Source organism: Gymnoscopelus braueri (assembly GCF_963280865.1).
Source record: "Gymnoscopelus braueri genome assembly, chromosome: 9".
In the NCBI taxonomy this organism is placed as follows: domain Eukaryota; kingdom Metazoa; phylum Chordata; class Actinopteri; order Myctophiformes; family Myctophidae; genus Gymnoscopelus; species Gymnoscopelus braueri.
The window spans coordinates 36836315-36861078 of NC_137610.1; the positions used below are offsets into that span (position 1 = coordinate 36836315).

The 24764-nt window shown below is 43.3% G+C and overlaps 2 protein-coding genes across 2 annotated transcripts in view; one reads left to right on the top strand and one right to left on the bottom strand.

Annotated features, from left to right (window-relative positions):
- The window catches only part of jph3b (junctophilin 3b), a gene marked incomplete at both ends in the record, with an annotated part of 45404 nt that overhangs the window by 9238 nt on the left and 11402 nt on the right, over window positions 1-24764 (top strand). The window contains 2 exons of the mRNA XM_080437004.1: window positions 13150-13654; window positions 15409-15774. Of these exons, the coding sequence (XP_080293130.1) occupies window positions 13150-13654; window positions 15409-15774 (871 nt within the window). The remainder of the gene's footprint in view (window positions 1-13149; window positions 13655-15408; window positions 15775-24764) is intronic.
- Window positions 22717-24579, bottom strand: LOC308091573 (DNA repair protein XRCC1-like; the record flags this gene model as incomplete). Its single annotated transcript, XM_080437236.1, has 1 exon — window positions 22717-24579. The coding sequence occupies one exon, from the start codon at window positions 24577-24579 to the stop codon at window positions 22717-22719; it is 1863 nt and encodes a 620-aa protein (XP_080293362.1).

The window sequence follows — 24764 nt, forward strand, 5'->3', positions numbered from 1 at the left end:
CTCTGATGTGCAGCTGCTGACTAGGTGAAAAAATATATTACAGTAATAATTCATAAAATAACCAATTCCCTTGCTACCTGTCTTACTCCATACTTTCTCATTTCCACTGTTGGGATTTTAAATGTAATAATTGGAAATGTTGTGTTGTTTTTAGCCCGACACAAATGATAGATTATAGAGTGAGATCTATGCTGCAAGTGGCCTATCGTATAAAAATCAGGGTCAGGCCCCGGATTTATTTCTTGATTGAAACAACATGGATAATTCAGTGGTAAACCATACACTTGGATAGTTTGTTGTTGTTGTTGTTGTTGTTTATCCACTGCTGAGTTTGAATATTAGCCTAATAAAATAGCTCAAGACCAGCTCAGCATTTAGAACGTTCAGACTATCAGAAGAATAGCTTGATTGTAAAAGTTTAGAGGTATCTTTTTACTTATAGGTCTACACAACAAGAGAAAAGCCACAGAGTGCTACATCACATGATGTGAACTATACAGGTTAAGGTTTAGAATGGTGCTTAGAATGAAACGAAGGCCCAGAGACAGATGTTTTTTTAACCTAGAAGCAGAAGACAGTGGTGTGCATTTGTTATGGAGACAATTATGAATTCAGCCCGGAGGTTGTCGCGTGATCAAATCTCGCAGGGATTTTTCCACCACTTTGATCTTTCTGCATTAATGCTCTCCCTGCTGCTTCCATGGTAGGCTAGTTTAGGCCAGTAGAACCTAGACCCCATAGCCCAAAGGATGGTCGGTTGCGCAGCCAGTGATTGGCTAGTTTGAATTAATTAGTATTTGTATTTGTTGAACACTATTGAATTGAAGTTCCATCATGGGTTTACACAGTCAGTTTACAGCAGCTGACTGTGCACATACCATTTGTTGACAATGTTTTCTCCCTGAAATTATATTCACCACCGATATTTATAACAGGCTAATCAATAATCAAATGACTATTAACCGTAAATTATAGGCTCATCAAATGACTTAACTGTAAATGATATGCTCATCAAATCTGTCATGTATGTGGTTTGCTATGTTAACTATGCTGTTGTTCGTCAGTGGTTTTCCCACACAAAAAAAAGTCAATCCCAGTGGGAGTGCCCCTGGGCACTGGGATCTAAACTTTAACCATACCCTAATGGTAGTTTCCTGTTTCCCTTGTGGATGAAACATTCTGGCTTGTGATGATGCGAGTTGTAAAGCGGATTCTATTCGCTATTACAGGCTGCAACAAATTCGTTAAACAGTTTTAATGAAAATGATGAATGGATTCCTAATCTATTGTTCCACATCATTCGTTTGTGGAGAAACTCCATCTTTCTCTTTGGCAAACACTTTTTTTTGTAGTTTCCATGTCGTGTTCCAGTTATCTAAAGAAAAATGCCTGCTATTATCTCACACAGTATATTTCAGCACCAAGGAGAGCTCCGTGACTCGTGGCCAGGCAGATGTCGTAAAGACAGACCCAGTAACCTACTGTAGTAGGCTATTTTACAACACACTATTCCTAATTTTAAAATATACAATGTATCAGTTTCATGCTTAACAGACATTCTGCATGAGTATAGGCTTACTGTATTTCAGTATTTATTTGTCATTATGTGAATCTTACTTGAGTAACCATGATGATAAACAAAATGTCCCTTTACAGCCTCCTTTAATCACTTTCATTTTATTGCTCTTCTCAGCCACAGCAGACGCTGCGCTAAGACCTAACTCCCAGGCACAAGAAATCTATGGTCTTCCGAGACTCTGATGCCGATGATAATCACTTTCAACCTGGTGTTCCTTGTTTGGCCACGTCATTAGGTGAACATGTCTGCGGAAATAGAACATCTATACAAGCTCACAATCTCCTGTAGATCTGTTATTTTCACTTGTAGCTGCATCTGCTACAAGTGAAAATAACAGATCTACAGGAGATTGTGAGCTTGTATAGATGTTCTATTTCCGCTATTCATTGTACAAAGTACTGTAGGGCGTGAGTGGACTATAGACACTAATTATAATACGATTACAGTAAATTGAGCACAGAAATGCAGCTATTGTCTTCAGTGACAGAGAGATGGCAGAAAGAGGCAAGCAGGCTGAATAAACCCACACTAGACACACAGAACTGGGATTTTCCACTTCACCGTCTGGGTCTAATTTTTCGACACTGTCAGCAGAAACCTGCAATACTCTGTCCTTGCAACAAATATAGGCCTACAGGTGATATTTGCTCTTGATATTATCTCTCTCTCTCAGCTCAATAAAAAAAAGGTTCTTACGCAATATACATGACAATTAAGAACAATTCTGTAAAGTTATAAGGTGTACAATATATTCATTAGATCAGCAAATACGTGTGTGTGTGTGTGTGTGTGTGTGTGTGTGTGTGTGTGTGTGTGTGTGTGTGTGTGTGTGTGTGTGTGTGTGTGTGTGTGTGTGTGTGTGTGTGTGTGTGTGTGTGTGTGTGTGTGTGTGTGTGTGTGTGTGTGTGTGTGTGTGTGTGTGTTATCCTGTAAATTACCTGCATATTACCTGATATTCAGCTCCCATATACAGACCCTCTACCACATTTTTTGATTTTCCAAGTAAATACAGTGTAGGGACTTAGGGAGGTTTTCAGTGTCTGTTTTGGTGTCAAAGTCATAGTAGATATGGGTCATTTTTGAAAAATACACCTCTCTTATATCAGAGATGTCAGAAACACCTTTGTTGCCAGATAGTACGGTACGTACTGTACCAGGAGTCTAACTGTATACAGCTCTTTACAGACAGAAGTCAAGAGCAGGACATAGCTACTGTAGCATAACCATGAAACACCTTGCAAGTGCAGTGCCATAAACAATTACAAGATACAAATTATAGCTACAAAGTTTTATTATGATAGGTTTCAAATATTTTTTATTGATTTTCAATACAAAGCAATGAAAATATAGACAGTACAGAGGTCACAAGTTCCAACACGTTTTATTATGATTGGATAGACGCTCATTCATGGACAATAGAACAAAACAAATTGGGGAAATGTTTGTGTTTGGAACTGATTGCCCAATGGGGGGGCCCTATTGGTCTAATTTGTGTTATGCCATGCCCATTTTTTGTATTTGTACGGGCCTTAGCGGCCCTAACAGTTGATTTTAATGAAACATTCTGGTACTTATATATTCATCCTGCGTGGCTCATAATCATGCCCTTTTAAACTTCATCGGTCAATATATTCTAAACTAAATAAAATATAAACAAGCAGGCCTACGTTATAGGAGGAAGTGTGTGTTTTTTTTAATGAAATTAGAGAAGATCTACTAGACAGCCTGTAGTAGTACAGTATGTGACACATTTGTAGAGAGAGGATAGATGGATATCTGTAGCACGTTTCATGTAAATAGGACTCATGGTGTAGGAGTTATGACTTTTAAAAGTTCAACATTTTTAATTATAATCGAGCCAGATTATTTGAGTCATGTTTGTTGCGCAAGTCATATTTGGTCATATTCTTTGTCCAAGATATGCACACAACGTCCAATCATTGGTGAAAACAGGGGCTCAGATGGTAGAGCGGCCTCCTGGGAACCGAAAGCTAGTCCTTGGTTCGATCCTCGGCTCCTCCTTGCTTTGTGTCGAAGTGTCCTTGAGCAAGACACTTAACTTCTGAACATGTCAGTTTAGGACGTTGTGGTGGCATATTGCTGGGTCACTTGATTGTAAAATGTAATGCCTCTTTTTTGTGTTCTAGCCATAGACTGTATAAATGAGATGGACAAAGTCACACCCCCAGACTCTACAGATCGTAAATGAAGCCTATTTTTCAACGATTTCAAATCCGCCATCTTTAATATATACAAAAAAGCAACCGGAAATCGATCGCTAAATGAATGCTATTGGTTGGGTAGCTTGTCAATCAAGAGTGGGGGCGGGGAATGAATGCTATTGGTTGTGTAGCTTGTCAATCAAATCATCCCGCCCCTCCTAGAGCATAACCTACTTTATCGTACATTTTTTTTATAAATGGGACCATAATTTACCAAAACGCATATCATGATGATTGAAAGAAGACTTTAAACTAGCGACTGGAAGTTCGTCAAAAACCCACCCACTTGCATTGAGAGAAATTCTTTCTGACACCAGCAGGGGTAAAACAGCGAAACTACAGGCCATTCATATGAACTGTCACTTGAACTCACTTCCTATATAGACTCAATTTCAGAACAGGAAGCTGCACCCTTGGTTCTAGCAGAGGTATCAAGTTTTCTCTGCGTGAGTGGCTGCATGTCCAAAGGGCTGTTTAGACATGTGGAAGGATTCACTTATATTCTTATATTCTTTTTTAGCCAGACTGTAATTGGAATATCAATTTTTATTATTTATTTTAATTGTACAGAAATCACTCTCTTCCTCATCATTGCACTCTATCTCACTCATGCTGTCTGATAGCCCCCTAATCGGTAATCCTATCTCGCTGTTGTGTTTGTGTGTGTGTGTTCTTTGATCTGTCTATCATATGGTCATGCAGCTGTGTACCAACATGATTACAAAGGCCTGACCAGATGTGCTGGCCAGCTGTCACTGTGTGTGTGTGTGTGTGTGTGTGTGTGTGTGTGTGTGTGTGTGTGTGTGTGTGTGTGTGTGTGTGTGTGTGTGTGTGTGTGTGTGTGTGTGTGTGTGTGTGTGTGTGTGTGTGTGTGTGTGTGTGTGTGTGTGTGTGTGTGTGTTCTATTACCACTCCGCTTTTACTGTTTTTTTAAAACCACTTAAACCCTATCTACTTGGAGTCCCCCAGGGCTCTCTACTAGGTTGTGTAGTATTTCCCGCTACACCAGCTTGTAGATGCGCTATTTTTGCTGAATTACCTTTCTAGAATAGGGACGCTAGGTGTTCACTTTTATAGCCAACCTAGTTTTCTGCTTTGTGCAGAGTTAAACAACGGTTACTAAGCCCAAATGAAAGGGTAGAGAGAGAGAGTGAGTCTAAGGCATTACTCAAACCAAATGTCTTTTAAGGTGGTTTATTTTACTAATCACACATACAATACATTTAGGTAAATAGTTAGGTAATAAAACCTGGTAAGAGAAAACAAGCACAGAACATTCACAGTATTAAGGTATGACTTCATCCCATTATGAACACATCAAACATACAATCATTTACAATGCTTTACTTACTATTGACTTTCCACTCTCTTCCAGGTGATCAATGGGTCACTCAAGAACCCATATTCGAGGGACAACCCATGGCCAGTTACTTATCGAATCTGAAGTTTGTTCCTAGACAGGCTCCTTTATAAACTTCTCACACAGTGCCCTCCTTCAGGGAGGTTCAAGCAACCGGAAGTTCTGTTTACCCACAAAGCCTTGCGATTGCCTGCCGCTTCCTGTCACACTCTCTTCAGAGCTCCCCCGCTCGGAGTTGCTATCTCTTTTGTTTAGAAACCCACCACCTGATAGCGAGACCTGTTCCCTATCTTCCACACAAAGGCCTATTGTCTCTGGTATGCAAGAAGTCTTTGAAGCTCAGGAGCACAGCAGGGAGCCTGCCTCTGCCCACTCTGTACCACTAGGCTCAACTCAAACAGTACATGTTTGCTAACTCCTGCAGGACAATAAAAGCACATTGCTGTTGCACCAATAATAATACACAGTTATCTTTCATAATCATGGATTATTCCACACCTGCCACCTGTGATAACTGAACCATGTTCAGTTCTCTCACAACCATCCTCTACTACCACCATTCACTGTGAGCTTTTTTGGCTTCTTAAATCATGGCTTAGGTCAGTATTTGGCGAAAGTATGGCGGAAAAGTTCGATTTCATCTCTGTAAACTGCTCTGATCCCACACTCATACAGGTTACATTCTCAACACAATTTTCACACATTGTCTTTAAGTGGCTCTAAACCCATATTTTGGAATAATTTACAGTTCAACTTAACTTTCTCAATTTGTAATCTTTAAACTTTTTTAGTAATTCAAATTGTTTTGGAAAACTTTTCTTCTCCCACTTTTTTCCCTAGTAAGTCAATGTCCTATTTAGGGCATGTTGCCATGACAATTGACATAGTAACTTGGTTAAAGGGTTTAAAAGATTTTAAAATGGCTGATCTACAATCTTACCTTTAAGAAACTTCACTCTGCATTTAAACTTCTAGCCCACATCCCAAAATGCTTTTTATACAATCAACAAATTAGCAATTCAAAAAGGCCTGATTACTCAGATCATGAGTTAACATCAGTTAAGAATAATTTTGTTGCATGGAAGAACCTTCCAAATTATTGTTGCATTTTGACTTAGTGGCATATTGTCGGCAGTAAATTAATACATTTCATTATGCAAGTTATTTCTTCTGGTAATATCGTAAACACTACAAATGATACATTCATTTACACAATATTTCTCGAAATTCCTAAGTAAACAGTCGCTCAAATAAGACATTTCGATTTTTTAGACACCACGTTGGCATCTTTTTCGCTTATTGTCCGCACTGCGTACCACTGTCCACAGCTAATAACTGGATAGACCTGTTAGTCAAGCCTATTGCAAAGGCCTAAACCCTTGTCTAGCCAGTCACAGCTGCCATGCCGCTTTCTCATGGACCTTTCCATCTGCACTGCCCCCTTACTCTGAGGGTGGCAGTGCAAATGTCAGTTCGTTCGCCAGCGTCACTTTGCTGGCACCACCAGCCACCAGTGGAACTGCTTTTTTAGCAACATCCAACTGGGGGCTCTTCTCGGCCGCTGCCAAGAAAGAGCGTGGGGCTTTGCTCCACCTGGTGGCCCTCTTCCCCTCCTTCGAGGGTGGAGAAGGGATTGTTAGTGTATCTTTAATCTTCACCTTTTTTCTTCTAGTTATTCCAGCCCCACCAGGACGAAGCATTCTCTTTGCCTGGATCCTGGCGGTAAGAACTGAAATGACCTGACGTAGCACTCCGCCCCTCTCTTTCCGAGCGGGCGCTCGCAGGGACCACACCCACTCAGACTTCCTTCTGAGGGGTTTTGGGGGTGCTGGGTAGGCGCCCAGCCCCCGATCTCGGACAGACCCGACTGGTCTGCTTTCGGCCTTCTGCCTGCCACCTTTGTGACACAGGGGCTTGGAGCAAACGCCACCCTTGACAGGCCTGACTGGTCTGCTTTGGGCCATCTGCCTGCCACCTTTCTTAGACGGGCCCTTGGAGCGAACGCCACCCTTGCCAGGCCTGACTGGTCTGCTTTGGGCCATCTGCCTGCCACCTTTCGTAGACGGGCGCTTGGAGCGAACGCCACCCTTGCCAGGCCTGACTGGTCTGCTTTGGGCCATCTGCCTGCCACCTTTCGTAGACGGGCGCTTGGAGCGAACGCCACCCTTGCCAGGCGACTCGGATCCCTTCTTCTCCGTGTTGAGTGGGCTGGCGGCGACGTCCGTCGCAGCAGCGGCGTCCACTGACGCCCTCGCCGGCTTCTCTCCTGGTTCAGCGACCTCCAGTGACTGGCTCCCCTCTGCGTCGAGTGGATTGGTGAAGACTTTCACCGCCGTGGCGACGTCCATTGAAGCTGCCTCCCTGGCGGTCTGCTCATCTGCGACGTTGGCTCCCTCTGGTCGATCCCCCTCGGCTTCCTCCGCAGGCGTCTCGTCCCCAGGTCCAGCTCCATCGATCACTAGTGGCACCTTTGCAGCTGCTCTCTCGATCGCAGCGTGGAATGGGGTCTCCCCTTCAGCTTCTCTCGCTTCTCTCGCGATCTCCAGTGGCACCTCCCCCGCCGCCGATGGCTCCTCTCCGCCGGCCGTCACGACCTCCTCGGCGCCTTCCCTGCGTGTCGTGATGAGCAGATATCCCTCCGCCGCGTTGTCCATCGAAGCTGCTCTCTCGATCTCCAGTGACTGGTTCTCCGCAGTTACTTCCTCAGGATTGACCTCCTTCTCCGCGTGGTCCCTCGGAGCAGCGTGGAAAGGGGTCTCTGCCTCCCTCGGAGCGTGGAAAGGGGTCCCTGCCTCCCTCGGAGCAGCGTGGAAAGGGGTCTCTGCGTTGTCCCTTGCAGTAGTGATGCCATCTGGTTTCACTCTGAGGACTGCTGGCCCAGCTGATCCATCTGTAGGTGTGACATTCCTACCCCCCTCTGCAGCGTGGTCTGCTTCCTGCTTTATGACCGAATCTGCTGCCTTATCTGTGGAGATAGTCATTTGCCCTTCCCCCACAGCAGCGTCCGGCTTGTCTGTATCTGTAGGGGTTACAGTCTCACCTCCTTCAGCTGCTTTGTCCTTTACGACTGGCTCATCTGTAGGACTGGTGATTCCAACCCCCTCTTCAGGTACGACCGGCTCAGCTGCTATCTCTGTGGGGTTAGACAATGGCTCTTCCCTCACAGCAGGGGAATGTGGATTCACTGGGGGCTGTGTGAAGTGGGACCCTCTCTCATCCTGGAGTGATCTCTCCACCTCAACCCAGACCAGCTTCAATGTCTCGATATACTCTAGGACACAGGCATCCAGTATCCTGCAGATCTCAGATGAATCCTTGCCAACTTCTTCTAGTATGGCGATAGAACTAGTAGCAATCTCAAGGAATCTAGCTAAATCGGCTTTTAGCTCCCTTCCCGCTGCACCTATCTCATTTGTTGATAGATAACTAACAATATAGAGTGTGTACTCTGCTGCCATCTCAAAGTCTGACTGCGCTTCCCACACCCTTTCCACTAAATCAGCTAAATCTGCCATTTTCCCCCTTTTACCTTGCCTTCTTGGCTTATAGGACTTTAGGTATAGGCTTTTTCAGTTAGTCTAAATTCAATAGGCTCTGACAGCAATCGTCAGTTATTTTAGCAAGTAACAGTGTTGTTTCAGCCTTTAGCTATATAACAACAATAATTAATTAACACTGTGTTTAACCTGTAAAATAGCACCCACCCTATCAGCATTCCACGCAAGAAGCCTTTTAATGGTCTACTTACATTAGTTAATTTTGTTAATTAATACTGGATAGGATATATTTTGCTCCACCAAAGTAAATAATAGCATTTAACCCACAATGATGACCATTGATCCATTATTATTGTAAACTAATCATCTAGTTACTCATACTTTTAGATCTATCATAAAGTTTAGTTAAACATTGAATTACACTGGTAGTAACCTCCCCCACCCCTTATCAGTATACAATGGCTTTTTAACTTCCAATGATAAGATAACCTCACATTCACTGTCTGTTAGTCTAATTCTTTAGCTACATTGCAGTGTCTGGTCACTCATAAAGCCTAGTTAAACCATGAATACTCTCTTAATGTTTGTTTAATCAGCTTAAAGCAAGCATCTCATTGCTATGATTAGATTATTAACCAAACCTAACTACTCCTCATCTCAAGGTGTGTTAGTATTGGCTCTTAGCTTAGCACTGTATGCTAGACAATAGAATAGTTAGCTTAGCACTGTAAGCTAGCGGTGGCTGTTACCTGAGCTAACTAGCCTCTTCTGTGCTAATATAACCCCCTTAGTAACCCGCGCTAGCTTTGCTACACTAACGGTATCTCAGACAATAGAATTGTTAGCTTAGCACTGTAAGCTAGTGACGCTAATGGTAGCTCTCAAGTCGGATAGCTTTAGCTTCTAAACCCCCTCTGGTACGCTAATCAAACTTTTAACGGTAGCCTAGCTACATAACCTGTGGTTAGCTTCTAGCCCCTGCCTCCTAGCTCCTTATTCTTAGCTCAGTCAATAGAATTGTTAGCACGCAGCGTTTAACAAGCTACAGTCTCTGTTCTCCACGGTTTTCGCAAACTGTGGGGCTTCCTCATAGCAACCTGAGTGAGTCTTTTTCCCGGAAGGTTCCTCAGTAGGCCCGTACGGTATTCAATGCCTCGGTCCTCGCGCCATGCTAGGCCGCCGGCTCCGTGTATCCCCTTTCGCCTCCGTGGATTCGACCTTCTGCAGGCTGTGGTTTTTGGAGACCCTTTGTCCCCACACCGACTCCTTCGGCGCTGATTTTCACGCTAGCACTAGTTCATTACGCCAGTGTTAGCGCTGTTAACCTATTTTAACCTGTCCCATAACCAGGTCTAATAGATACTTTATTTCGTTACAACTCACTTCTCATCTTAAAGAGACAGTGCGTCTTTACTCCTAAGGCTATAGGAGATTTTTATGCTATGTTATCTCACTAGATAACACACATTAAATCCAGCCTCTAATGGTTTTCACCATCAGACTATTGGCAGGATCATACAATTATGTGATCCGCTTACAGGACTGACCTAATACCTTTCTAGAATCACATAGGCTCCAAGGGTTCATAATTGTTTAATTACTCTGTAACACTCAATTACTATGTAATTTTACTTTAATTACTGCGTAACACTTAAACTCGAAAGATAATCTAGTAGTTTAATGACTTGGTAATTTGACTTTAATTACTGCGTAACACTTAAACTCGAAAGATATCTAGTAGTTTAATGACTAGGTAATTAATACTTAAACTCTGAAGGCCTTATTAAAAACCAGCATAGTTTAATAAATGCGTAATTAAACGCTTTAAACTCAGTAAAGCCTCCCACAGAGGCATTAATAGTTTAATAACTCTGTAATAAGCGGAGTTCAAACACAGTGTCATTCGCTTATTAACTCTAAGATGCCCCCCACGAGGACACTACAGCCTTATTACCGTGTAACAAGCAGAGTTCCAATTACTAAACTCAGATAAGTTTCCCTGAGACTATCAATAGTTTATTACTGTGTTATACCACGTATAACACGGTTAATCAATTTAAACTCATAGATGTCTCTCTTAAGAGACACTACAGTTTAATCACTTAAACTCTAGCTAATCTCCTCCGGAGATTACGATAGTTTAATTACTGCGTAATTTAACGCTTAAACCCTAAAGAAATCCCCTCCGGGGATTACAGTAGTTTTATTACTGTTCACTTTTATAGCCAACCTAGTTTTCTGCTTTGTGCAGAGTTAAACAACGGTTACTAAGCCCAAATGAAAGGGTAGAGAGAGAGAGTGAGTCTAAGGCATTACTCAAACCAAATGTCTTTTAAGGTGGTTTATTTTACTAATCACACATACAATACATTTAGGTAAATAGTTAGGTAATAAAACCTGGTAAGAGAAAACAAGCACAGAACATTCACAGTATTAAGGTATGACTTCATCCCATTATGAACACATCAAACATACAATCATTTACAATGCTTTACTTACTATTGACTTTCCACTCTCTTCCAGGTGATCAATGGGTCACTCAAGAACCCATATTCGAGGGACAACCCATGGCCAGTTACTTATCGAATCTGAAGTTTGTTCCTAGACAGGCTCCTTTATAAACTTCTCACACAGTGCCCTCCTTCAGGGAGGTTCAAGCAACCGGAAGTTCTGTTTACCCACAAAGCCTTGCGATTGCCTGCCGCTTCCTGTCACACTCTCTTCAGAGCTCCCCCGCTCGGAGTTGCTATCTCTTTTGTTTAGAAACCCACCACCTGATAGCGAGACCTGTTCCCTATCTTCCACACAAAGGCCTATTGTCTCTGGTATGCAAGAAGTCTTTGAAGCTCAGGAGCACAGCAGGGAGCCTGCCTCTGCCCACTCTGTACCACTAGGCTCAACTCAAACAGTACATGTTTGCTAACTCCTGCAGGACAATAAAAGCACATTGCTGTTGCACCAATAATAATACACAGTTATCTTTCATAATCATGGATTATTCCACACTAGGGTTCAAGTGGTTAATTCAACATGAAAATATTTGTGGATAAGCAGCATTGGTAGAGAGACTAGTCTGTACTTCAGCTATCCTCTTCCTCTCTCACACACACGCTCTCTCTCAGTTCCTCTCTCTCTCTCTCTCTCTCTCTCTCTCTCTCTCTCATCGTTGATGTCACTCCCTGGATGATCCCTGGTGTGTTTGTTATGTGTTCTAGGATGGGAAGAATATTGTACTCTAAATGCACAGCAAACGCAAAGTAGTTGCATTGCATATATGGGCATTTTGTGGTGTGTGTGTGTGTGTGTGTGTGTGTGTGTGTGTGTGTGTGTGTGTGTGTGTGTGTGTGTGTGTGTGTGTGTGTGTGTGTGTGTGTGTGTGTGTGTGTGTGTGTGTGTGTGTGTGTGTGTGTGTGTGTGTGCAGAGCACTACAGAATGAATCACACCAGTGTTGCGTCACAGATGAGCAGGAGGGATGGATCACTTGCACTCTTATTGGAATGCACTTCCGTTTGTGTGTGTGTGTGTGTGTGTGTGTGTGTGTGTGTGTGTGTGTCAGAGTGAGACAACAGAGTGAGACACACAGTAGATGCCCTACTTTTCAGCAGCATGGCGATGCAGTGTTATGGAGTATTGAGTATTTGGATGGATTGATGATGTGGATGCGTATAAATAGATGGCCTGAGAGAGGCTCCCAAAGATTATCAACTATTCAATATATTCTATCAAAAATCCCTGTTACACCAGCACATGATTATTATTGTGATCTTTGGTATTTACTTTCCTCCTCCTTCCTCTCAATGGACACCATATGTGTGTCATGGAGCATTGATGTTTATTACTGACTTTAAAGGTCTAACCATTTACTAGGCTGGACTGCCTTGTCAACTCATGTCATTATGGGTCTGCTTTAAATGTATGTATTCTCTAATACCTTTAAAATGTATGGGATTACTGCCTGTAGTCACAGGAATAGTTTTAGCCTAATCCCTTTGCGTTTGTGTATTCTGCTCCTGTGACATGGAAGTCATTACAGAATCCATTTGACAATGAAATACGTAGTTTCATCGGTGAGCTTGAACTGTTGCTTGAAATGTACATTTCTTATTTCTTATGACTCATGAATATTATTATATAAGAAATATTTAATTATTATGATTTGAATTCAGTTTTTGAATCAGAGCTGAGCTTTGTGATTACATCCAAACATCTCCCTCCCTCTGGACAAACTGCTATGCTTCATTAAACAAATTAGTATCTTAACTGTATTGTGGAGTTGTTTCTGCATCCTTCTTATTATCTCATGTATAAAAGTCTGCTTTAGGCTGTGAGTTCACAAAGTGATATACCTTCTTAGATAAATGGTAGTTACAATGCTTACTTGTTGTACCGTATCGCACATACTGTAATAGTCTTGGCAATTGTAATCAGAAATTGTATAAAGGCTAAACTCTTCTTCTTGTCTGTCTGTCTGTCTGTCTGTCTGTCTGTAGGTACGTTCCAGGGTCAGTGGGTGGGGGGGATGCGGCATGGGTACGGCGTGCGTCAGAGCGTCCCTTACGGCATGGCGGCCGTCATCCGCTCGCCACTCCGCACCTCCATAAACTCCCTCCGCTCCGGTTCGGAGCACAGCAACGGCACTGCACTGCTGGACCGTACCGGGGCGGTGGTCCCGGGCCCTCCTCACGTCCATCCTCCGGCTCCCGGTACCGCCACCCTCACCACCAGCGTCTCCATGTGCAGCTCGGGCAGCGCGGGCAGTAGCCCCGCGGTGTCCCGCGGCGGCTTCGTGCTGACGGCTCACAGCGAGGCGGAACTGCTGAAGGGGAAGCGGAAGGGCGGTCTGTTTCGTAGGTCCATCCTGTCGGGTCTCAAGCTCAGGAAGTCTGAGTCCAGGAGCTCTCTGGCCTCCCAGAGGTCCAAGCAGAGCTCGTTCAGGAGCGAGGCTGGCATGAGCACGGTTTCCTCCGCTGCCTCCGACATCAACTCCACCATCAGGTAATAATGAAGTGCAGGAAGGCATAGATTTTTCTTGTGTTATTCTTTAGCCAGTGGTGGATGAAGTACTCTACCGCAGTACTTCAGTCAAAGTATAGATACAGTACTCCTGGTCAAATATTACTCCACTAGAAGTGAAAGTTGCTCTGTCAAAATACTACCCATTTGCAACCTAACTTCCAAAAGTACAACCTTTCCAAAAGTGCATGCTTTTAAAAATACGTATGTATTCAAAAGTACACATATCAAAGTAAATGTTCTTTTTAATACCAATGCATTGCTGTATTAACATTTTGAGATCAAAGATTTATTCAAAAAATATCAATAATAGTGAAAATACGTATAAGTACATCTACAAGCTCACAATTCATCGCAATGCTATTTTCACTATATTGGAAATTGGGCTTAAGTGGTTAATTCAGTAGTAGAGTGAAAGTCATCCAAAAATACAAATACTCAAATAAGGTATAGAAGATACAAAAAAAATTACTTACGTACCATACTCAAGTAAAGTACGTCGTCACTGTCCACCACTGGTAATAATAAAGTGCTGGAAGGTTTAGATTTTTCTTGTTTCTTGTGTTATTCTTTGGCATCCAAACCCTGCAAATGTACAAACAGGAAGCGAGTGGGAAGATGAGAGGAGGGTGATGAAGGACTGAGGGGTGGATAGAGAAAGAGAGAGAGAGAGATAGAGAGAGAGAGAGAGAGAGGAGGAGGAGGAGGTTGGAATGAAGTGTGCCAGTGGTAGAAATGCATATGAGTAAGAGCAGATGGGATGAGAACAATGGTATCAATCTACATATCAACTCTTCCATCAGGTTTAGCACTTCCGTGATTGCTGAACTCCTGTCTTGTCGTCAAGTGATATAGAGTTTGCTCTCATTGCTGTCTAGGCAACATTTGATGTATGTCTGATTAATCTTGAATATGTCGTGGAAACGCCATTAACTGTGCTATCTGTCGATAGAGTGCAGAAGACAATGGAATAAGGGACTAGCAGATGCATATAGAAGAGGTATCAGATAGAGGAGGGGAGAGTGAATGCTAGAGGTTATGGGGTGACTTAGATGAATATGGCCTCATCTCTCATCTGCCATAGATGTCAGGTCTGGCAGGCACTGACAGGAAGAAAATTGGAAGATTGGAAGATAAGTAACTTATAAGTAGTTAACTTGTGGCTAGCCGTGCCTGCCGGTTAAGTGCAGTCATGCTAATAAATATAATTTGAATGGTAATTGGATTGTGAAGGACAAAATGTGCAAAGACCTTGTCAATGCGACAAGCGGAGGATGGTATCCCTGATATCAGCATCTGGGATGCTTGAGTCTTCTAGTAGGAAGTAAGTGAGACCAGCAAGTAATGATAAAGAATATAGACACAGATTTTTGCTTTGTTGGAAATACCTGAGAAACAAACAGTCCTTCACCAGCTCCTTGTGCTTCCCACACTGACCAGTCCACCTTAAAATATTCGATCCACAAGCTTGTGGACCAGCTATTTTCAGCGAGCGACACCGTCACTTTTCACAAAATCTCATCGGGTCAAAACATTGGTAATTGGTGGTTTAGGACTCTCCAAAATCGGGATCGGTGTTGGACTCTACACAGACGTAACAAATATTTAGTGGTGATGATACAGATATGAGCCACAGTAGCCTACATAAATCTTTGCAATTTCTTCTTTTTCTACTGTTGTTGAAACGAATCCACTAAGCCATAACCTATTAATGAAGTAACCATAAACCCTTCCAGCCTTGGAGATGCGGACACCGATCTGGCCGCTGCTGATGATGACGTTGACGCCACAGCGACAGAGACATACTGTGGGGAGTGGAAGAACGACAAAAGGACGGGCTATGGCGTCAGCCGACGCTCCGATGCGCTCCAGTACGAGGGGGAGTGGCTCAGTAACAAACGTCACGGTTATGGCTGCACCGCATTCCCCGATGGCACTAAAGAGGAAGGGAAGTACAAACAGAACATCCTGGTGAGCGGGAAGAGGAAGAACCTGATTCCTCTAAGGGCCAGCAAGATCAGAGAAAAGGTGGACCGCGCCGTGGAGGGAGCGCAGAAGGCGGCAGAAATCTCCCGACAGAAAGCCGAGATCGCACTGTCCAGGTAACTGAACCATGGTGGTGTGTGTGTGTGTGTGGGGGGGGGGGGGGGGATGGGTAGGGGTATAAGCCCCCTCCTATAGACCCCTTTTCTGATAGTTAACATGAAGCTGTTTTTTTTGGTGGCCGCAGTAGGGCTGTAGATTGTGATATGACTAGATATCATCTGGGATGTGGGATATTGTAATATTGTGATATGGCATAAGTGTTGTCTTTTCTTGGTTTTAATCGCTAAATCACACACACAATTTAAACTTTCAACATTTTTCCAAGATCCCGAATAATTGCAGATCTTCATGCTCACAACACGTCACATCAGCATGTTAGTTTATTGCATATTGTTTTGCACAGATTAGTAATGAAATTGGACCAGTTGACAGAGTTTGCTTGTCTTTTAACAGCAGCTCAAGAAAATACTAGTTTCTGTGAAATACCATTAACCAATGGAACTACATTGTGGACCCCTACACAATCACTCAATGGAGGGACGATTTGACGGGATTACCGACAGTGGAATGGCCAGACATTTACACCTACTTCATAGGGAAACCAAGTGTCTATAAGAGGGCTGAGGACTTATAAAGATGAAAGATTTAGATGCCTATAACTTACTGTTAGAGGCCAGCAAATGGAACTTCTTAAACACACGCCTGACACACAACAAGTGCTAATGCTAAACTTCTGATTAATTAGGTGGGCATGATGACAGATATCCATACCTACAACAGACTATTCTTTATTTGGCCTTACCTGATATGAAATACGCACGACAAACATGAGCATTTTTGATGATCACCTCAGTCCATTCCTTTTGTCTTATCACATTTAACCATAGTTATCTCACCATTTATTTTTGTCTCATTCATCATTTATTCACTTTTTCTTAAATCTATTTTCTGATATCTGTCTTTTCTCTCTTTTTTTGTCTTTTGTGTTTCACATATAACTCGTACTGCTCTCTTGTGCGTGTATCATTGTTATTGTGGAGAGAAGGATATACCAGCTGCTTGTGGAGGGTTGTACTGCATAATGGCTTAAATCGATGGGAGATTAAGGCTAGGATTAAGGCTAGGGGCAAAGAAAGGTTAAGGAGGTTATGGGACAGGTTAAAACAGTATGTGAAGGGAGACTCTCTGGCTGTTCTGCTGAATGGAAATATATATATATATATGTATGAAAATGACCCCAGAAGTTTTTTAAAGTGACATTCCCCCTATAATAATTGACTTATTTTTTGGAGAACTCGGGTGCCGCAGTGCTAAAGTCACAGCCCACTACCACGGTGGTTGTGGGTTCGAATCCATCGTGGTGCACCTGGCTTTGTCGAGCGTCTACACAAACACAATTGGCCTGTGTTCGGGGGAGGAAAGCTGGGCGGGGAGGGTGATATGGGTCATTGCACATATCTGTACTCCTACGGGCTGGGGCGGCTCCTGTCAGTGGGGAGTGTTGGGCGGGAGGAGTAGGACGAAGGCTCTACGTCCTCCTGGTGGGGGCTCCTCACTGGCAGATAACGAGTAAATTGGGGAGAAAAAGGGGTAAAAAATAATTGGCTACTCTAAATGTTTTCAACAAAAATAAATAAATAATAATAATTGACTTATTTTACCAAAGAGAAACTGTATCCCAATTTCTGGGCATTAAGTTTATCAACTAATAAGAGACATCATTGATTTGCTGTGAGTGAGTGAGTGAGTGAGTGAGTGAATGGGTGGGTGAATGAGTGACTGACTGACTGACTGACTGACTGACTGACTGACTGACTGACTGACTGACTGACTGGGCGAGTGAGTGAGTGAGTGAGTGAGTGAGTGAGTGGGTGGGTGGGTGGGTGAATGAGTGACTGACTGACTGACTGACTGAGAGTGACTGACTGACTGACTGAGAGTGACTGACTGACTGACTGACTGAGTGAGTGAGTCAGCGAACGAGCAACTAGAGAGACTGAATGAATATGTTTGAGCGTGATTGAGTAAGGGTCAGGGATACTGTTGAAGCCATTATTGATGGATGATCAGCAGCTGACTCTAGAACAGATCAATAAAATGTTATATGCGGTCATCAACTACTTTCTGTGTGTGTGTGTGTGTGTGTGTGTGTGTGTGTGTGTGTGTGTGTGTGTGTGTGTGTGTGTGTGTGTGTGTGTGTGTGTGTGTGTGTGTGTGTGTGTGTGTGTGTGTGTGTGTGTGTGTGTGTGTGTGTGTGTGTGTGTGTGTGTGTGTGAGATGTACTCGTGTCAGATATCATGTCTCATTAGAGCTAAGTAAGAAATAGAGAGGGAAATAGGGAGAGAGAATATACTGCTGAAAAAAAGACACGGTTGAGAGAGATATAATGAATACCAGAGAGATAAGGAGAGCAAATGTAAGAAAGAAAAAGGATGATGGAGAGAGGGAGAGCTTCCACTATGCCAACAGTATTGGCAGGAAGCCTGATGCAAAGCAGAAGCAGTGTTGCCAGGTCTGCTTATCATAAGAGACTTTGGGCTTGTTTTTCTGTTAAGTCGCTTATACATTTTGGTTTGATTGATTGATTGAACACTTTATTTACAGTTTGCAAAAAAGCTACATTGGTACGAATTAATACAAAAGGCACTAAAATGATGACACAATAAGCCCTAAGGGCTTATTTCCATTGTGCTCGTTTATTCAATTCATCGAGACATTTAAATACAAGCAATAATTTGCAAAACATCATCTATACTAGTGGTATTAAAACATTTTAAAATATGTACAGTAAACAGTTGGGGGATGGGCGGGGGGGTCATTTCTGGTGATAAGCTTAGACTTATTACAGTTACAAATTTCAGATACCTGTAGGTGCTCTTTTATGGCGGTTTTGAAGGAGATCAAGGATTCACACTTTTTTAATGACTGGGCATTCCACATTTTGGTGGCATAGCAGTAGAACAAATTTAACCCCTTGTTTGAGCCGAACCTGGGTTAAAGGAGATTAGCGTAGCTCCCTCTGGTGTTGTGCTTGTGTGCGTCTTTCACGTTATTGAAGTAGTTTGACAGGTACAGGTAGTTGCGGGTTGCGGGTTTTTTTTGGGCTTGTTTCTAAAGTGTAGTGCTTATTTGGGCTTGCTTTCTATTGTTCTTTAAACCAGTGGTTCTCAAACATTTTCATGGAAAGGACCCCAAACTTAATATGTATTTGTCTGCGGACCCCCATTTAAAAATATGTTGTGCCAGGGACCCCCGTTCCCGTACCGTATTTGTGTTGTTGAAATGTTTTGAAAAATATTCAAAATGTGTCTTATGTGTCATTTATATTTTTTTTGGGGGGGAAATTTCAGATATACAAGCTCACACCACAAACGCGTTGTGGTGTGAGCCTATAGATCGTATTTTCAAATAGCCGATGTATATAGGTTTAAAGGTCTCATGTAGTCTAGTCGCTTCTTTTCGGCTTGTTTTCATAGATCTGGTTGATTGTTTCTCTTGCAAAATCTGGCAACGCTAAGAAGCGGGGAGGCTGAACTAGAGGACCACATGCACACATATTGTGCAGTACACACACACACACACACACACACACACACACACACACACACACACACACACACACACACACACACACACACACACACACACAAGCACACACAAGCACACGCCCACACACTTATTATGCCAGCTCATTTGTAGACGTTTATAAGCTTACAGTTAGAACATTGCTTAATATATAACATCGAAATGAGTGCTACACTGTAGGCTGTTGTTGAGAAAAGTCAAGTACTTTATACTACTCTTGATTTTTGGTTTTACTAAATAGTTCAACAACATTGTGCAGCCCAAGACTTTTATGGTTGAAATATACATTTATGAGATTTATCACACTTTGTTAAACTGTGCAGTTCGGTGTATACTTTATTCAAGGTAAATGTTTTGCCTCATATACAAGGATGCCTTCCCTTCTCTTCTTTGTTCATTAAAGGCCTGCTGAGCCTCAGTTTGGGGTCCTCTTCTTTGTTTCGTGGTATAAAGCAGTGGTTCTCAACCTTTTCATAGTGATAATGATGATATTTAAGCTACGCCAGTGGTCCAGGCCTTTTGTTTGACAAATATTGTGAAAATAGCCGCTCTACAAGCTCAGTTGTGAGCTTGTAGATCGGCTATTTTCACAATCTTTGCCTCTTTCTTATACAATTTGGCCAATGTTTTCATAGTATAGTTTGTTGATTACTTTTGTCCTTAAATTGTCCCTTCACTGTCACTGTCAACCAGCCCCCAAAAATCATGTCGAGACCCCCCTGGGGGTCCCAAGCCACAGGTTGAGAACCACTGGTATAATAAAGGTTCAAACTAACTTTGTGGGGAGCTCACGTCTCTGTCGGGGAAGCCGAGCTCCTCGTAGCTCCTCCGTCTTTCAGACCCTGCTTCTCTGAGATAAGAGCAATAATGTGAATTATATGGTTGGATAAATATCAAATTGCACAGAAAAATCTAATTTGTTGTTGCCCGTTCCAGTATGAGGGTCCTATTTTTGTGAATCAAACAAAGGCGGGCACTGGCGGCCATTTTGTGGTGCCACAGATAGAAACCCCATTCATTCCCCCCATAGAGATTTACGAAAATATGTATATAAATTATTTTAAGCCTGGAACCAAGCCATCCAGGCTCCTGGTGAATCATGACCATAGAACATTTGATTCTGTGTCAAAATATATTTGAATATTTAATTATATTATATACTATATTGAATAAATACCCTTTGTTTGCGGTTTTCAAATATGTTTTGACAGTGATGTTAATGAAACAATTATATTATGTTTATATGATGTGCTCACATTTAGTAACACATAGCACTCTTGTGACTTTCACCAGAAAAAAACTAATAAAAGAAAACATAAAAACAAACTTTTTTTAATAGATTAGTTTGATTAACTGTTGCAGCCCTGGTGCTTTTGTCCAAAGCACTTCACAGTGTAGATTACATTCACACACAGAGACCAGAGGAAGCTATGCAACACACAAGCCTCATGAGGAGCAGTTAGGGGTTAACGTTTCTTCCTCAAGGACACTTCGACGCGCAGCCAGGAGGATCGAACCGGGAGCCTTCCAAGAGAGCAGCCCTACCCCCTGAGCCACTGTCGCCCCGCACAGTAGCGCTCTATAATGACTATGGAAACCACTGAAACAAACGCAAAATCCAAAACTAAAGCCATCAATGGGAATATTGTTGATCTTTATGTATGATAAATGGCTGAAGCGGTATGGTCCTTAAAACTCTTTGTGCTACAGGAATTATTTTCCAGCTACTCTATATTGGCAGCAACAGTGGCCAGTTTCTTTAGACTGTGCACTTGTTCCTACAGCTTCTATTACCTCTCTGTTTACTTGTCTGTCACTTGTCTTTGTCCGTCACACTGTTTTGTTTGACTGTTTGTCTGTCGGTCTGTCTGTTTGTTTACTTGCCTTTTACCTTTTGTCCATCTTGTCTCTTTTCTCTCTTCTTCATCTGCCTGCTCTATCCTCATTCTCTGCAGTTTTCTGTCTTTGCTTCTATCTGTGTGTGTATCTGTCTGTCTGTTATTCTGTCATTTTCATCAACATCAAATATTTATGTGAAGTGAAGTGAATTGAGGTGTGTAGAATTGCGTTTGTATGTTGTGTGTTGATGTCGTTCGTGAGTGTGTTCATAATGCATAGAGAAGCCCTCCAAGAGAACAGACAGACAAGAGAGGGACAGACAGACAACAGAGGGACAGACAGGTGGAACAGAACAAGAAGCAGTTGAACATGAAGCTGTCTCACATTGTGTCTGGAAGGCAGAGAGATATTCAGATGGTATAAATGTAGGTTGCCAGCTTGCTGTCAGGATCTTGAATATTAGGGGCAGCAGTGGCCTAGAGCTTAGAGTAGCATGATTGTGGATGGAAGGTTGCTGGTTCAATCCCCCAGGTAGGCAGGGAAAATCTGGGTAAGAAAATGACTGAGCAGCTCTACATTACAGTATCTCTCTCTCTCTCTCTCTCTCTCTCTCTCTCTCTCTCTCTCTCTCTCTGTCTCTGTGCAGTAACATTCTTGATGCAGTGTTTCATGTCGATTCCTATTGATTTTCTCCCTGCCTCTCCGTTTCTCTTTTCTCCGATCTGCACTCTGCCAGCCTCGCAATACAGTTACAGTAACACCACTGTGTGTGTGTGTGTGTGTGTGTGTGTGTGTGTGTGTGTGTGTGTGTGTGTGTGTGTGTGTGTGTGTGTGTGTGTGTGTGTGTGTGTGTGTGTGTGTGTGTGTGTGTGTGTGTGTGTGTGTGTGTGTGTGTGCGTGTGTGCGTGCGTGCGTGCGTGTGATATGAGGAGTGATGATATTTCACATACCATACCCACATTTGCACGAGCACACACACACTCATACTCACAGCTCTCACACTCTCTGCCTCTCATTCATGCAGCCACAACCTTGTGAAAACTGCATGCTTCCATGCAATCACACGCTTGTTAATCTCACACAACCTGCTCACACCTTGTACAACGACAAAAAACAGATCTCCTAGTATCTTGCCCCCCCCCCCTCTCTGTCTCGCTCTCTCTCTCTCTTTCTCTCTCACACACTTGAACAACAACCTGTATCCAGTTGGATGCTTCAACTGCCTGGGAGGAATGAAAGTATACAGCCTGCCTTTAATATGTTAAATTAATATATGTGTTTTTATTTGGCTGTGGACCCCCATCTAAACATATTGTGTGCCAGGGACCCCCATACAAGATTTGTGCTTTTTAAATGTCCAGATCTACAAGCTCGCATCGCAGCACATAGCGAGATTGTAGATTGGCTATTTTCAAATAGCCGATGTATGGGTGGTTAAACTGAATTTCTTTTTTTTAACCACAATACCTTTTATTGCTTCAACTGAGTAATTCAATTGGATGTGAATTGGGAAAAGATAAAAAAAAACACCCATAAAAGTAGTATGTATTTTTGTGTGTGTGTACTTGCAGTGTTCAAGCGACAACAGAGTATGGCTGATGGGGCAGTGTCTTTTGCTGTTCATTGATCTCATAAATCCATGTCGGTTTGACAAAACGCAAATTGCCATTCTCCATCTTAGCATCTTCAAAGGAGTCTTGCCATCCTTCGCTGGTCAACACAAACTGCACCTTTTCGTTCATGTAGTCCTCCACCGTCCCGTTGAATGCGATAATGTACCGTAGAAGGAGGCGTCTTTCATCGATTGGGAACTTGCCGTAAAGGAAAAAATGTTTTCCTATCAAGAAGTCTGGTAACTCTGGGATGGGGTAGTCCACCTCGGCTTCATTGTCCGTGTTCTCATCTGTCTCTGTCGATCCCCCGTATGGATCCTCTTTCACTTTGTGTTTTCCAGTCTCTGCTTTCTTGTACCAGCTCTCAACTCTCTTCAGCTCGTCCTCTGTGTCCATGTCAGAGTCATCATCGTCTCCTGGTTCATCTACATCTGAGGAGCCGCTATACTCATCATCCTCAGCTACCTTTGAAATCTTCTTTGGAGTGGCTTGCCCCTCCTGCATTGTTGGAGCCCACCTGGTGTCCCTCTCTTCTTCGCTCTGTTCATCCATCTCCATCTCACTCTCTGAGTTGGACTCTGCTCCATCCATCAAGTACCGTTGGTAAGAGATCTTCTGTTTCCTTTTATGGCAGTCAATCACCCATTCCTTCCGTACAATGATGCCCCCTGCCCACTTCACTTGGCTGTACTTGGGGGTGTTGGCAAAGGCACACATAAGGTGTGTGGAGTCAGGGGTCCAATCGCGACGGTACTTTGCTCCCATGGCCAGTGCCTTGTCCCTCAGCTCCCCTCTGAGTGGGTTCTGGAAGCCGCTGAAGACAAACACCACCCCCTGCATTATCTGGTTGAGAGGCACCTGCTCAGGTCTTTGTGGTTTGGCTCTGTGTGGTTTGGGTTTAGGCTCTGGCTTGGACTGGCTCTCTCGATTCTTGTCAGTGGCCTTCTGAGCTGTTGCTTCTGGGCTGGGGGTGCTGGCTGGGCTCAGTTTAGGCTTGGGTTTAGGAGTGGCAGCCCTCAACTCGGGTAACCCTGAGGGACTGGTCTTTGAGATGGATGGAGCAGGTGCAGACAGCTGGTCTTCACTGAAATAAAAATGTCTTAGAGTCTCTGGAGACAACATACTAGAGGAGGAGTACAGTCCTGAGGATAGAGAGCCACCACTAGACTTCAGGATGGCTGCTGCGTAGCTCAGCCTCTCATTCTGAGGTGAAACTTTGAGTGTAGGGCTGGTTTTTGTTATTTTCTCCCGGTTGAAGAAAAGGCTGCCAGGCTGCAGACTGGGGAATGCCGAGGGAGATTCATCCTTCACCTTAAACCAGCCCTGCTTTGTCAACTTCGGGGATGATGCTGCTGGTAGATCATTTTTATCTGGTGAATGAAACTTCACAAAGGCGACTCCATATGCTATGCTCTCATTGTAAGGCTGACTGCACACAATCTTAACACGGTCCCACTTCTCCTGGGCTGTGCTCTTCCGCAGCTGGTTGGACCCGAAAAAACGCACTCGGTTGGTGTCCGTTCCGTTGCGACTCTCCGTGGGAGACATGAAGGATGACGTAACCAAAAGAACCTCATAATCCTGGTCTCTGACAGCTGAGGAGTTGCCCACCAGCACCTCGATGAAAGCTGAACCTTCATTTCCGATATCTATGCTGTGCACTTGTTCCTCCTTCTCAAGCTGTATAATGACTGAGGTTTGTTCTTCTCCGGGTCTTGCTGCCTTCCATTTCCTGTAGGTGTCAGAGCCAAGCAAGTTGTCAGCCTTGTGAGTAGTGTCCTCACTGCTGCAAGACACAACGTGCTTGAGACTGATTTCTGGCATTATGTCGTTGTTGTTGTTGACATTCAACTCAATTTCGCACCAAATCTGACGTTGTCTGATGACGTGCGAAGTACAGCGTTCCCAGAACCTGGGTAAGATTTCATCAGAGTGGTCGGACTAACTCCTGAATCCGGTAACACGCCTCTTGTATGCATTCCCTGAGAGATGCCACATCATACTGCTGA